Source organism: Pelophylax lessonae (assembly GCF_965119305.1).
Source record: "Pelophylax lessonae genome assembly, chromosome: 3".
In the NCBI taxonomy this organism is placed as follows: domain Eukaryota; kingdom Metazoa; phylum Chordata; class Amphibia; order Anura; family Ranidae; genus Pelophylax; species Pelophylax lessonae.
In genome coordinates, this window is record NC_138770.1 from 560916509 (window position 1) to 560930747 (window position 14239).

Sequence of the window (14239 nt, forward strand, 5' to 3'; positions counted from 1 at the left end):
ACATCCAGACTAGGATAGGAAGATCTATAGTGTCATAAAAACTTACACCAGACCTACACAGAAACTTCTCTGAAATGAGGTAACTAGTGACGAGATACATATGTCCTTACACTTATTAGAAAAAGAATTCTAAGTAAGATTATTACTGAGAATATAAACCCAAAATGTGATATAACATTCCTAAATATATATGTATATGCCTTACATAATATAATGACATAATTATGGCTAATATCTTCTCACATATGATAATGTATCTATAAAAACTTATATGGTTCATCTTTAAATGTATGCTGAAAAACACTGAGCCATTGTCTATTGTTATATACTTATAGACAGACTGAGATATCCCCCCTTAACATAGCGTCAGACTGACTAAGTTTTATCTGATCGAGATGTCAAAAGAAATCTTATTTACGATTACATAGAAATACAAAGATCTCTTTTGAAACCATAGACCCTTTGTAAGCCTGTGAGAGACATTTTGTTTAACAAGTATATATGAACTTTGTTTCACCCTGAAAACAAGATGGACGCCAGCCTGTTCAGAATCTCTTATGCATAATACGAAATATACATGGCTTTTAAAATCATTTTTCTTTTTACCTATTATTATTTTAATCAACCCCCAATAACCCCGACATATCCCCCCCCTTTCTTCCCAGTAGACAAGTGAGCAACTTAGGCCTATCTGGAAAGAAAGCTTTTTAAGGAGTAGTAAAAGAAAAAAAAAAATGTCTTGTTCTCTTTTTGTAAGAGAATAGTTCATATTGGGAATTGTTCATAACTTTTAAGTAAAGCGCTAAAAAAAAAATTGAGAAAAAAAAAATCAGTTCAAAATGTCAGTTCGTAGCGATTTTGCTGGTGTTAGCTATGTCACAAACTGTTCCTTGTTAGTCTCTTTGAATTCTGATCTCTTGGTAAAGAAACACAAATGTTCCTGAAAATCTGCAACATCAGCTTGTAAAGTCTTGATGGAGACAGAAATTAACTGCTGCAATGGCATTAGCAACTACCATTCAAAGCGCAGTAAAACAATGTTGGCAATCAGGAATCAGAGAAATCTGTTTGGACGTTCAACCTTGGATATTGGTTGGATAATGAATGGTTTCAGCATGGCCTAGAGTGTCATACACCTAGACTGAGGTTTGCTCACATGTGCAATGCACCATTCTCACATCTCCTTCAACTGAAAACAGGAGGTAATGTGATTCCTCTTAAAGGATTTCCTCTGATCAAATGCACAAAGATCTGTTGAAACAAATCTTCCTCTCCGTCAACAAGAATCTGTGGCGTCTCGCAGCTTGATTCCTGAAGAGGGATCCGATTCAATGAGGGGTTCCGTCCTGAGCTGTGCTCTAGGGAGAGATGACCCATCCGATCGCTGTGTCTTTTGGCAAACATCATCGTCTGTACCAATCAACGACCTGGCATGGAAGGTTAATCTCTTCCTATTGAATGAAACATATAGTATGAATATACATTCTTATCAATTGACATTTCAATGCGATGTTGGTACCCTAAGCTTTCTCAGAGTTCTCCTTTAATCCACTGTATGATCAGTCCTTTTTCTGACCATAGAAGAAGAAACTATATATGCGACCTTTCCTAGGGCGACTGACTTCTGGGGCTTATTAACATGGGGATGTATTTATCACCATGGATACTATGCATTGGACAATAATAAAATGATACAATATTTTGTTAAAATTTTACCTACTACTTGGGAAAAAAAATATATATATATATATCTCCCCCTATGGGGCATCAATGCAATTTATTGTAGGCAATAAAACTACCTGGCATTGAGGATTCTTCTTGGTTACCGTATACAACCTTTAACCTCTTGACTGCATTACGTCATAAGGGTTTGATCCTCCTTGGTATCACCGTCATTGGCGATTGATTTGAAAATGTGTCCGCTTTAAGCGACCTGTTTGAGTCAAAGGGATGAAGTGACCACTGAAAAATAGGAGGGTAGTTAGTATATAACAACCAAGATTCCCTGGCAGGAATTCAGGATCCTCAATGCTGTGACCTGGGAATAAAATGGTGTTAGAACCTCTGTATCCTATGCCTCTATTCAGTGTATCCCTTCTGATTCCTGCCATTTGGGCATTAAAGGATTTTATGGCCCTTGGCTGGCCACAGGATTTGTTCCTGAAAAGGAATTTATTTTAATTCTGGGCTGCAGTGCCCAAAGTGAATCAAGTGATCAGCTGATCAATTTGGCTTCTATTCAGCTGAAAACCTTTTTACAGAATTGAATTATTGGCTCCGCCTCCTGCGGTGCCTATATCTCTCGGGTTCAGACAGAGGGGACAGATCCCCATCAGAACCATTTACTCAGTTCTGGCGTGAGGTCTGGGCCTTAATGTCACTCGATCTTCCCGAGGATTTTGGGGAGCCCTAGGATGGGGCAAATCCCTATTTATTTGTGGGTGCCCCCCCCCCCCTGTTAATGGGATGTCCGGTGTCCTCCTTAAGGTATCCGGTGTCCCCTTGGGGCCTAGGTGGCATATCTTGCTCCTTTGCCAAACGTATTACTTTTATGTACATGGCAATGCCTCAAAGCACAGGGATTTAAATCCCAGGTGGTTGTACTCAGCTCCTTCATTGAAGGGTGTTAGGCACTTTTGAGTACAGCCAAAAAAATTCAATGGGGCTTTGGTGCTGTGTACATTTTAAATTGTAGATCACAGCTCTAGCAGCAGTGAGGTTTTTTATGGGCTAATTTTTAAATGACATCCTGCAGGCACAACACAGAAAGTTGTTTTCATAGGCCTCAAGATGATCAATGTCTAAGACAATGTCTAAGGACCTTTTCTAAAAAAAAATCAGGACAGTACTCTTTTTAAAACTTTTAAATTCTGGAGGTGTATGGTATCTTTTTAGGGATGCTAGTCTCTTTGCAGTGACCTGATATGACTCATACCTATTTATGCATGGCTGCCCAATTTCTGCCCTCCTATATTAGGAATGTGGCTGGGGTAGGACATGGACTCTTTGCCTGATTCCCCCCCCTTGTCTGGGTCATAACCAACAGACTGGGAATCATATCTGGGTCAATGAATAATTACATGATATTTAAAATGCAGGACTAATTAAGCATTGCCCTTATACATTTACACTATGACCTTATGGAACTCTGCTATGTATTTACTTATGAGTTCCTGTCATGACATGAACTGTTACATTTTTATTTTATTTTTATTTTTTTCAAAATTTTCCACGGCTGATTACTCGGCAACTTTTGCTAGAAAAACATTTTTCCTTGCTCAAAACTTCCTAATTATTGCATTAATCATTAACATTTCTCTTCCACATGATTACTTTCATTACAATTTCCTTGATAAAACTTCTGCCACAGTTCTACTTTATTTTGCAGTTTCACGCTACATTCTCTTAACTGAGGTGTCCCAATAGAGGTTACTTTCACCTGCTCAAGGAGGTTCCTAATCTCATTCTCTCATTTATTTGGAGTGGAGATTGAAACTTTACTAAACTCCTTTTTGCTGAGCCTTGTGGTGCAGTTCCTCACACAGACATAGTAAGATTGGCCATGACTCTAAAAGTATGTGACCACACTTCCTGACGTCTTTTGGTGTTAGATAAGCTTATTGGTGAGTTCATACATACAGGTTGTCCTCTACCCATGTCAGATGCCCTTTATTGGCCCGACTTTCTGAGGATTTTGATATATGACTCTAACCAGCATTTACATATTCCACCATTTCAGACTCAGAGAGGTGTTTCCACACATTTATGATCTGTGCCAAATCTACTGGGGTTGTGGCATTACCACTAGGGACTGACACCTTGCCAGAGTTGGCAGCATGAACATTACCTGCTGTTGACATTTTCAATGCATTTCTATCACATTCACAATTAATAATAAAAAAAAATTCCAAAAAAAAAATTTTTTTTTTTTTTTTTAAGTTATTGATTATGTCACCTGATCAATATTTATGATTGGCATATGTAAGAAATCAATAATTATCTCACTAGGGCCTCCATTATATGTAAGAATATTTAATAATAAATATCTCGCGCTCGTACTTATGTCAGAATATTTATACTGCTCTGAATATAGCAGTGTATTTATTTATGGTTAATAAGCAAAGATCTGTGAGAAAGGAGAGTCTCCACTATTGCCATAAATCAATGTCGTGAATTCTTTTTAATTGATTAATTTCTTTTTAAAAGCATATACCAATCTTAGTGAGTACAGTCTACAGTGTGGAATATATATAAAAATATTTATTCGCCAGACATGTAAACACAATATATGATCAAACAAGAAGTGACACAAAAAGATAACTTCTACATAAAATACTAACTTCAAATAATCAATGCAATGTGATGTTTAGCCCAATAATGAAAGTGAAAGTAAAACAAAGTGAAACTAAAACAAAGTGAAAGTGAAACCAAAGTAAAAGCAAGATTACCATTTCTTCCCAGGTATAGTATAAGCCATAAACTAATGTTCTATATAAACAGACTACAATGGTCTGCGAATCACATAGCCCAAAGTCATTCCACTGCAGAAGGAATGAGAATAAGCCATGCAAAACGGAAGACTTAAAATTGCAAATAATGCACTGAATCTGATATTAATAAAAATGTATAAAAACAAAAATCAGCTTTTTAGAGAAAAATATACCATGGCTTATACGGCTGGGATTGTAATCTCATTACCCTTAAATATGCAATATAAAACATATAAGGAAGGAATAAACAATTGTTGAATAAAATCAAATAACATAGCAAGGCATATTTACCACACTTATGGCTGCTAGCTTCAAATCGTTACCAGAGTCCTAAGATGGATGCCTTTCTTAAGATGGTGGCTTCCCTTCAAGTTTCAGATGAATGATGTGGATTAGGGAGTATGTCTGGATGAGTCTATCGAAAAATGTAATAGCATGTGTGGTGTAAGTGTGAGGTGTGTTGTCAGTAGTGTAAAGTGTCTTGTGTCTCATATCTGGGTTGGTCTTTTATATGGTAAGAACAAAGAGCTATAAAAATTACCATAAGTAAAACCCAGAGGGATGAAACATTATCCCAATTGGTCGGGATATTCTATACCTAAACTGATGAGGTCAGAGACACACCCCTTTTTATAATTAACCCCATATTTGGTCTAATAAAATTAAGGATGATTTCTCTATATGTGAGATTAATCATATAACACAACATAAAACTTTCTCCAGACTCCCAGTACATACATAAATGTCCACCTGTATTTCCATTATTCATCTTGGCAAGTAATGCCATTTCAATAATTATATTATTTAACACAATATAATATTTTTATATTGGAATATCTCAAATTATCTCAAGACTGCACCTGGTATTTCGTCTCCAGAGGGCAGTATTGTACCGTTCATTAGATTTTGTATTTAATATAATTAAAACAATTTGTTATCTGATGACCTATTGACCTGTCGGCTAGTGAAAAGCAATTACTTATTTGACTTGTGACACAACTGTCAGACATCCAGACTAGGATAGGAAGATCTATAGTGTCATAAAAACTTACACCAGACCTACACAGAAACTTCTCTGAAATGAGGTAACTAGTGACGAGATACATATGTCCTTACACTTATTAGAAAAAGAATTCTAAGTAAGATTATTACTGAGAATATAAACCCAAAATGTGATATAACATTCCTAAATATATATGTATATGCCTTACATAATATAATGACATAATTATGGCTAATATCTTCTCACATATGATAATGTATCTATAAAAACTTATATGGTTCATCTTTAAATGTATGCTGAAAAACACTGAGCCATTGTCTATTGTTATATACTTATAGACAGACTGAGATATCCCCCCTTAACATAGCGTCAGACTGACTAAGTTTTATCTGATCGAGATGTCAAAAGAAATCTTATTTACGATTACATAGAAATACAAAGATCTCTTTTGAAACCATAGACCCTTTGTAAGCCTGTGAGAGACATTTTGTTTAACAAGTATATATGAACTTTGTTTCACCCTGAAAACAAGATGGACGCCAGCCTGTTCAGAATCTCTTATGCATAATACGAAATATACATGGCTTTTAAAATCATTTTTCTTTTTACCTATTATTATTTTAATCAACCCCCAATAACCCCGACATTTCCTTCTACTCAAATGAAAGGCAAATATGTAAAGCTGATCCCTTTTCCCCAAGAGCAACAATCAGCAGAGAGAGGGAGGGAGAGGTGGAGGGAGAGGGGGGAGGTGGAGGCAGGTGAGTCTCTTTTCCTCCCATTGCAGTGTTTGAACTGAGGGTGTAACCTCACCGTACAAGGCTCTCATTAACAAGTCAATGGCATAAAGCAAACACATAGGACGTGCTTTGGAGGTGATGGCGTGGAGTTTTCCGTTAGATTACGAGGGAAGGCAGCCTGGTGCGCACACAGTGCCAGTATAGCGCTGCCTGGAGCTGGAGCGACGCTCACACCTGGCCAGGTTCACTGCAGGCACTCAGGTCAAAGGAGAATACAGGGGCTGTGGGCTAAATGGGACCCATTGTTTCCAGGACAAACACAGGAGCACCCAACATGGCACCCGGGACACTTTCTAAAAGTCCCAGAAAGTTTATGTCTCATCAATTCAAACTCTGCCAGAAATAACACAATTATGAAAGGTACATTTTTTAAAGATTAGTGGGGTTGATTTACTAAAATTGGAGCACGGAATCTGGTGCAGCTGTGAATGGTAACCAATCAGCTTCCAGGTTTTATTGTCAAAGCTTAATTGAACAAGCTGAAGTTAGAAGCTGATTTGTTACTATGCATGGCTGCACCAGTTTTATAAATCCCCCCTAGTCTGACTTGTGCCTCGTTTCCACTGAGCGGATCGGTTCGGTACGCTATTTTGAGTGTTTCCATTATGAAAGTGGCCCATACAACCGAACCAAACCACACCATTCCTGGTCCTCCTTCAGATGTAGGGCAATAGGAAATGGTACGGTACGGTTAGGGCGGAGCTACTGGCGTCACGCGATAGATTCCACTGATTGGCGGAGAGGAAAACTTCAATGCTCACGTCAAATGAAAGAGCAAAACAAACACCTCATTAGGTGTAAACCCCGCATGGTCCCTGGTGGCCCAACTTGCAGTGGAAACGCTCACCTGAATAGACCGGACCATTCTAATCCTTCCAAACTGTACCGAACCGAACCGTTCCGCTCAGTGGAAACGAGGCATTACATTAAGTCCAGGGCAGCCTATTATATTAAGGAAATCCTGGAAGCCTATTCTCTTCTGCACAGTGCTACCTTCAGAAGATCATACAACCTGATTGTACAATCTCTGTAAATCCTAATAATCCAAACTTTGCTAAGCAAGAATTTAGATCAGCCTTTCTCAGCCAGGATTCCTCCAGAGATTGCTAGGGGATCATTAAGCAACTTCTGCCTTTTATATGAACAACTACAATGGTCTTTTTAGCGATCTAAAAGTGTGTTTTTTTCCTATTGACCCTAAATGTAAGGAGCATGCTTCCTTTGGACCATCACATTAATGTAATGAGCTGTGGATTGGTTGATTTACTGAAACTGGAAAGAGCAAAATCTGGTGCAGCTCCACATAGAAACCAATCAGCTTCCAGGTTTTATTGTCAAACCTTAAGGAGGAAGTAAACCCTCCTCTGACACTTTTACCTATAGGTAAGCCTATGATGAGGCTTACCTATAGGTACTGTAAATATCTCCTAAACATGTACCGTTTAGGAGATATTTACCTTACATGCAGCCAGTGACGTCACTGGCGCATGCGCTCTGAAGGAACGGCCGCTGGTGCCGTTTCTTCAGAGACCCATGCCGTGACTGTCGGCTCCCGCGCGCGTACGCGGGAGTGACATCACTGCGGCTCCGGCCAATCAGATGGCCGGATGCCGCGATCCCGGAAGATGGGCGATTGGACATGTCGCCCGTCATACAGGTAAGCGGGCTGCACGGCGGGGGCTCGTTCTAAGGTAAGTATTTCATAATGATCTAGTATGCGATGCATACTAGCTCATTATGTGTTTCTCTTACAGGTTGCCAAAAATAAAGTTGTACGGGTTTACAACCTCTTTAACTGAACAAGCTGAAGTGAGAAGCTGATTGGCTACCATGCACCAGCTGCACTGTCCAGTTTTAGTAAATCAACCCCAATGTAAATATTAGCTGGTGTTCCATGTGACCAGAAAAGTTTCCAAGAGTTCCTCCATGTTATAAAGGTTGAGAAAGGCTGAGCTAGACATTCAATTCAATCTGAACGTTATCTCCATAACACTGCCTACAATATTGATAGATAAAATTTTCTATTTCCTACAGATTATATTAAAGAAGTCCAGGGCAAACCAGTATCTTCTGCACAGCACTACCTTCAGCATATCCTACACCTGACAACCTGATTGTACAATCTCTGTATAATCGTTTTGACCAAAACTGTGTAAAGTAAGGGCCTGTAGACCATCCCTTTAATCTGGATCCAACCAGAAAAGATCTAGCTCTAATTGTTGGTAGATCTAAAGGAGCTTGTACAATCTGATTGGTGGTCAGCACTCAGCAGAGAGCAGTAAGGGGATGTAGACATCCACAAATTGGTTCTCTATAGTACAACCAGGGGTACCCCAGAGGGGCTTCTGATATATTCTTAATTAACAGCAAGGTTTTCCAGCCAATTATAAATAGTTATTTTAGATTTAAAAACTGACACCACAGGCCCCATTCACAAAGCTTTAGCACAAGTATCTTTATCCAAGCCATATAACTGTAATAGTCAAATCTTGACTCAGCTGAAAATAACTGTCACTTTATTCCATATAACTGTCTTTATTCTGGAGTGTTCTAGCCATGAAATGAGCCTCCTTTCTTCAGAAAAGTAAGGAGTTGGTAATAAATACACTAGAAAGAAGGTGAGCCATCCCAAGAGGGGGTACATGGGGCATGTGCTGTAATATAATAGAAACACCCCGATCTATAGGAATACCGCCATTATATTAAAGGTAGAACAGATCCAGAAAATGCCAACACACCACATACCGATCATCAGGAAACAGATCTACATTTGGGATAAGAAATTCTATGTTGGCTTAGGGTGGCATTACAATCCTCGTGGTGGCATGCTGCGATCTGTAGTTCCTCTCTAGCCTGCAGAGGGTTTTACCTACCTGGTATGTAGGTGTCCGCTCTCTCCTCGTCCGGGAGCTCATCCCAGCTGCGGACTACGGGCGGTGGGGTCCTTCTCTTCACCAGGAAAGCTCTGGGCATGACGATCGCCTGGCTGCCGGAAACTTCTCACCTGGCAGACCCCCGCGGGCGCTCTTCCCTTCCCCCTCCCGGTACTGGAATGCCTCTAACGGGCAGCTGTGCACACAGGAGGCGATCCGCTGTGCCCTCCGCTAATCCGATCCACCCGGGAGCCTCAGCTAAACCTTCCGAGAAAAGGTGGACATGAGCAGGAACTGGCGCTGGGAGCATGCGTGCTGCAAATATAACGGTGTCAACAAGCCCTCCTTACCTGTCCGACCGGTTCGAGCAGCTCAGTCCTGCCCTGCCTCATCTGAGTGTTTGCTGAAGAATGCTGAGACAAAGGAGCCACCAGCAATGGCCCATTCACTGGCCTGGGGCAAGGCAGACTACAGCAGACACCCCAAGACAAGTCCCAGATAATGGGGGGGTCCCAAGGACTGCTCCTCCTCACCTGGACCAAGCAGGGGGATGGAGTAATAAACTGTCACTGGGAACTCTCAACTCTTTTCTTTTTTATCTGCTACAACTTCCTCTTTGTAATCATCTACAAAAACAGAAAATAGACTCAGACAACAAAGAAAAAGAGAAAAGTCCCGGCCACGGTTCTACAAGTTTCTAAAAGAAAAAGTAAATGATTAGCCCAGATTTCTATTTCCTGCATTTGTATTTGATCTTCTCACAATATATGGTCATTAATATATTGACAAACAATATACAGATTTGTTTAACATGGTGTGCACTGTTTAAATATACATAGTTTTATTCCATTAAAAAAAAAATAATATTTATATATTCATGTTAACCGTTGTGCAAACTGTTGTAAAAATTCTGTATAATAATAATAATAATATTAATAAATATATAATTTTTTTTATTTTTTTTAAAGTTTTTTTTTTTAGGCAAGCACATATTTGAAATATAGATTCAAATACACTGATTTCTGACATGACACTATACTATTTAGTTTTGAATGGAGTATACCGTTATACATACTATATGTGTAAATATAATTTTTGTACATATCATCATATTTCAGGTATATGCATATTTGGTATCTGGACAGACATATACATATTGTGTGTGTGTGTATGTATGTATAAATATATATATATATATATATATATATATATATATATATATTCATGTTGTAAACCTCTGTGCAAACTGTTGGTGCTGTATAAATTCTGTATACTAATATTATTAGATATATATATATTTTTTTGTTTTGTTTTTATGCAAGCACATATTTGAAATATAGATAGATTCAAACACACTAATTTCTGATTCATCCTGATCTCATGCACTGTTTATATGTATAGCAGTCCACTCTATTCCTAATAATGTGTGTATGTATGTGTATGTATATGTGTGTATATATGTATATATATATATATATATATATATATATATATATATATATATATATTCCAGGTTTGTCAGGTTTGTAGACAGGTATGTTCTTACACCCTGATCTCTGACACTGTGCACTGTTTAGTTAGAAACAATAGAGAGGACCGTTATACATATACCTATATACATAAAGGTATGTGTACATACTTATATTTCAGGTATGTAGACAGATTCACTCTTGACACTGTACACTGTTTAGTTATGAATAGAGTGGACTGTTGTACACATTAATATATACACATACACACATACAGTATATATATATATATATATATATATATATATATATATATATATATATATATTCTTACACCCTGATCTCTGACACTGTGCACTGTTTAGTTAGGATCAATAGAGAGGACCGTTATCCATATTTTATATAACTGTATACATCTAATGTATGTGTGTGTATATATATATATATATATATATATATATATATATATATATATAATTTTTTTCAGGTATATAGATAGGTACACTTTTACACAGTGATATCTGACACTGCAATGTTTTTTTTTTCTGAATAGTTATCTTCAATCTGTGTATTGAGCAATGACAGAACAGATCCATTGGAATAAAATAAAAAACGGATTTGTATTTGTTTGTGCGGTGTCATTCCTGATAATGTAATGACATGTAAAGGAGTGGAATGGTAATAATGTGATCACCTGTCTTGTACCTGAATTCTTCTCCTTAGCCCATGCTGGGAGCTCACAGTGGGATCCATTGTATAAGGACAGCTCAGTGTTTGGGGTAAGATAACTCTGGGCTGATTCTCCACCCATTCCCCTGGAGCTGGGGACAAAGAGACATAACGGCAGCCAGGACCTTTAATTCTTTCACTGACTAACATCAGGCACAAGTGACACAAAGGACTACCTCGACTATAATAACAACCACTGTGCCCACTTTGTCCCAGGCGGAGTAATGTTATAAATGCAATGGCCTGTATAGAGTATAGGTAAAGATACCATGTAATTAATCATTAGACACAATTAGAAAAAAAAAAAAAAAAAAAAAAGAAGAATTAAAAGCTTATTGTTTGTATGTCAGGGACAAAAACAGATCAGAGCTCAGATTTAGACATAATCATACCTAATGGCTCTGTGCTAACATAAGGCTGGCCATACACTATACAATTTTCTTGTTCAACTTTCCTTTAGATTTACCAAAACCATGTAATATAGGGTCAAACTTACAAACTTTCAATTTGTATGCAATCAGGCAGGCCCTTGTACTACATAGTTTAAGGTAAATCTAAAGGAAATTGAATAAGAAAATTGTATAGTGTATGGCCAGCCTAAGTCATAAATTCCAAAACTAAAAAACATATGTTTGGGTGAAGGAACACTTTAAAGCGGAACTCTGGGCAGATATAAAATACACAAATAATGCAGCTCTGCATTCATTATTACATTATTATATGCATTTCATTTAAATGAAAACCGCTTTAAAAGTGGAACTTTAGTCAGAAAATGAAGTCCTGCTAGATCACTTCAGGCTGATCCATTTTGCAGGTATAGCTATATAAAACATGAACAATAAGGGCTCTTTCACACGGGCGATCCGATCAGATCCGCCTGTCAGTTTTTTTAGGCGGATCGGATCCTCCATGCAGCTCTATGGGGCAGCGGGTGTCAGCGGAGACACCTCCGCTGACACCCGCTGCCATCTGCATCCGATCCTGTGCTTGAAATCTGGACGGATGGAAACCCTATTTTTCCATCCGTTCAGTAATCGGAGCAGATCGGATCTGATGAGAGCGGACAAGCGGTCCGCTCTCCTCCGATCCCCCATAGAGGGCAGCGGGTGCTGAGACACCTCCCTCTCCGCTCTGCAAGCGGAGACGGAGCTGTCATCCGCCGGCTTAGCGGGGATCGCGGATCGATCCCCGCTGAGCAACACGGATCCGCCTACGGAGCGGACCGTGTGAAAGAGCCCTAAGGGGCATGTCACCGCTGACATCCGCTGCTCCATAGGGCTGAATGGGGCATCCGATCAGATCCGCCTAAAAAACTGACAGGCGGATCTGATCGGACCGCCCGTGTGAAAGAGCCCTTAGTGTCTATACTGTTTAAAATCCAATAATACACTGTTCACCCTGCTCTGCACATGCTCATTTGCTCTCCATTTTTAGGCACTGCTGAGTTTGTATAGGCCGATTTGCTGCCTATTTTTTACCACCAAAGACGCTGCTTCTGTTTAAACTGCAACTGACATGATGCTGCACATGTGGTCAGGTATGACGCCTCTATGACCATTCCAGGGAGAAGAACGGTCAGCTGTGTTTACAACAGCTGACCGTTCTCTCTCAGCTGGGAACGATCGCGAATGTCAGGTGGCAATTGGAGCCGTCTGAGACATGCATCGGCTTCCCCGCTGACGAGTGGGGGCGAGAGCGCGCCGACGGCGGCGCACGCTCGCCCCCTAGCTTCCCGCACCTGACCGACGTAGACCTATGTCTGTTTGCGCAGGAGAGCCACCTTGCCGCAGTAAATAGGCGGCGGGTGGTCGGTAAGTGGTTAACACATACGAGACGGTATTAATAGCAATATACACAAAATACATTTCAATAGGTAAGGACAACTATTAGGGATCACATTATAGTAGTTAACAAGAAAAAACAGAGGGCGCACTGGCCTAGCATATTACCTCAAAATAGAACGGCTTTATTAAAGGTGTGTGCAAATTCAATACTCATACCCTAACTGACATTTTCGACACTTTTGGGGGTACCAGTGACGTTACTACAGTAAACAGTGCTAAAAATATGCATTGTTACTGTAATAATGACACTGGCAGGGAAGGGGTTAACCCTGTGGATACAGCTCCTCGCCAAGGGCACTGGAGACCCTAGGTACGCCTCTGGACACCAGCCATTTGATGGTTTAACAGTTTGGTTGAGGACACAAGCAAATGCTTTTTTGAATCCGCGTGGTGCAAAAACCTACAATGAAAAAAATACCCATAAGTGAACAAAAAACGTGCATGTGAACACACACACTAAAAAGTGCACTTAAGTGAGTGCTTTTAGTCCACCCCCCAAAGGGGTAGGACCAGTGGTGGCCCGTCCATTGGGGGCACAGGTGCACCAACCCCCATCCATGCATCCGGCCCCCTAATCTACATGCAGGGTGCTGGATGCATGGATTCCATGAGGGTTTTTTTTTCTTTTATAAGCACCTGATTAGAGCCAGAGGCTCTAATAGGCTTCAAAAAAGGGTGGGCTCTGTGCCCTGGGCCCACCCAGTTGTATGACAATAGCGAATGAACATTTGCTATTATCCCACTGATTCTCCTCCCAGCCAATCAGGAAGCGGGGGGTTGTGAGTCCCCTTTCCTGATTGGCTGAAAAGTGAAGCGATTTTACTGGCCATTGGCCAGGAAGGGGGAGGAGACTCACAGCCACTCGGGGAAGGAGGAGGTAAGGATGCTGGCTGTCCGGCTGGCCAGCCATCCGTCCGTCCATCCGTCCTGGGGAGGAGGGGTGGTTTTACATCCATATATAAACTGCATGGATGGAGGAATCTCCCTGCCTATTATTGCATTCTAAAGCAGCCCATAGATGATTCAATCAT

The 14239-nt window shown here is 39.9% G+C and overlaps 1 protein-coding gene across 1 annotated transcript in view; it reads right to left on the minus strand.

Moving 5' to 3' along the window:
• OVOL2 (ovo like zinc finger 2) overlaps window positions 1-9853 on the minus strand; it is a 32632-nt gene extending 22779 nt beyond the window's left edge. Inside the window, exon 1 of the mRNA XM_082252354.1 lies at window positions 9167-9853. Within this exon, the coding sequence (XP_082108480.1) occupies window positions 9167-9266 (100 nt within the window). The 5' untranslated portion in view covers window positions 9267-9853. The remainder of the gene's footprint in view (window positions 1-9166) is intronic.
• Between the last annotated feature and the right edge of the window lie 4386 nt (window positions 9854-14239).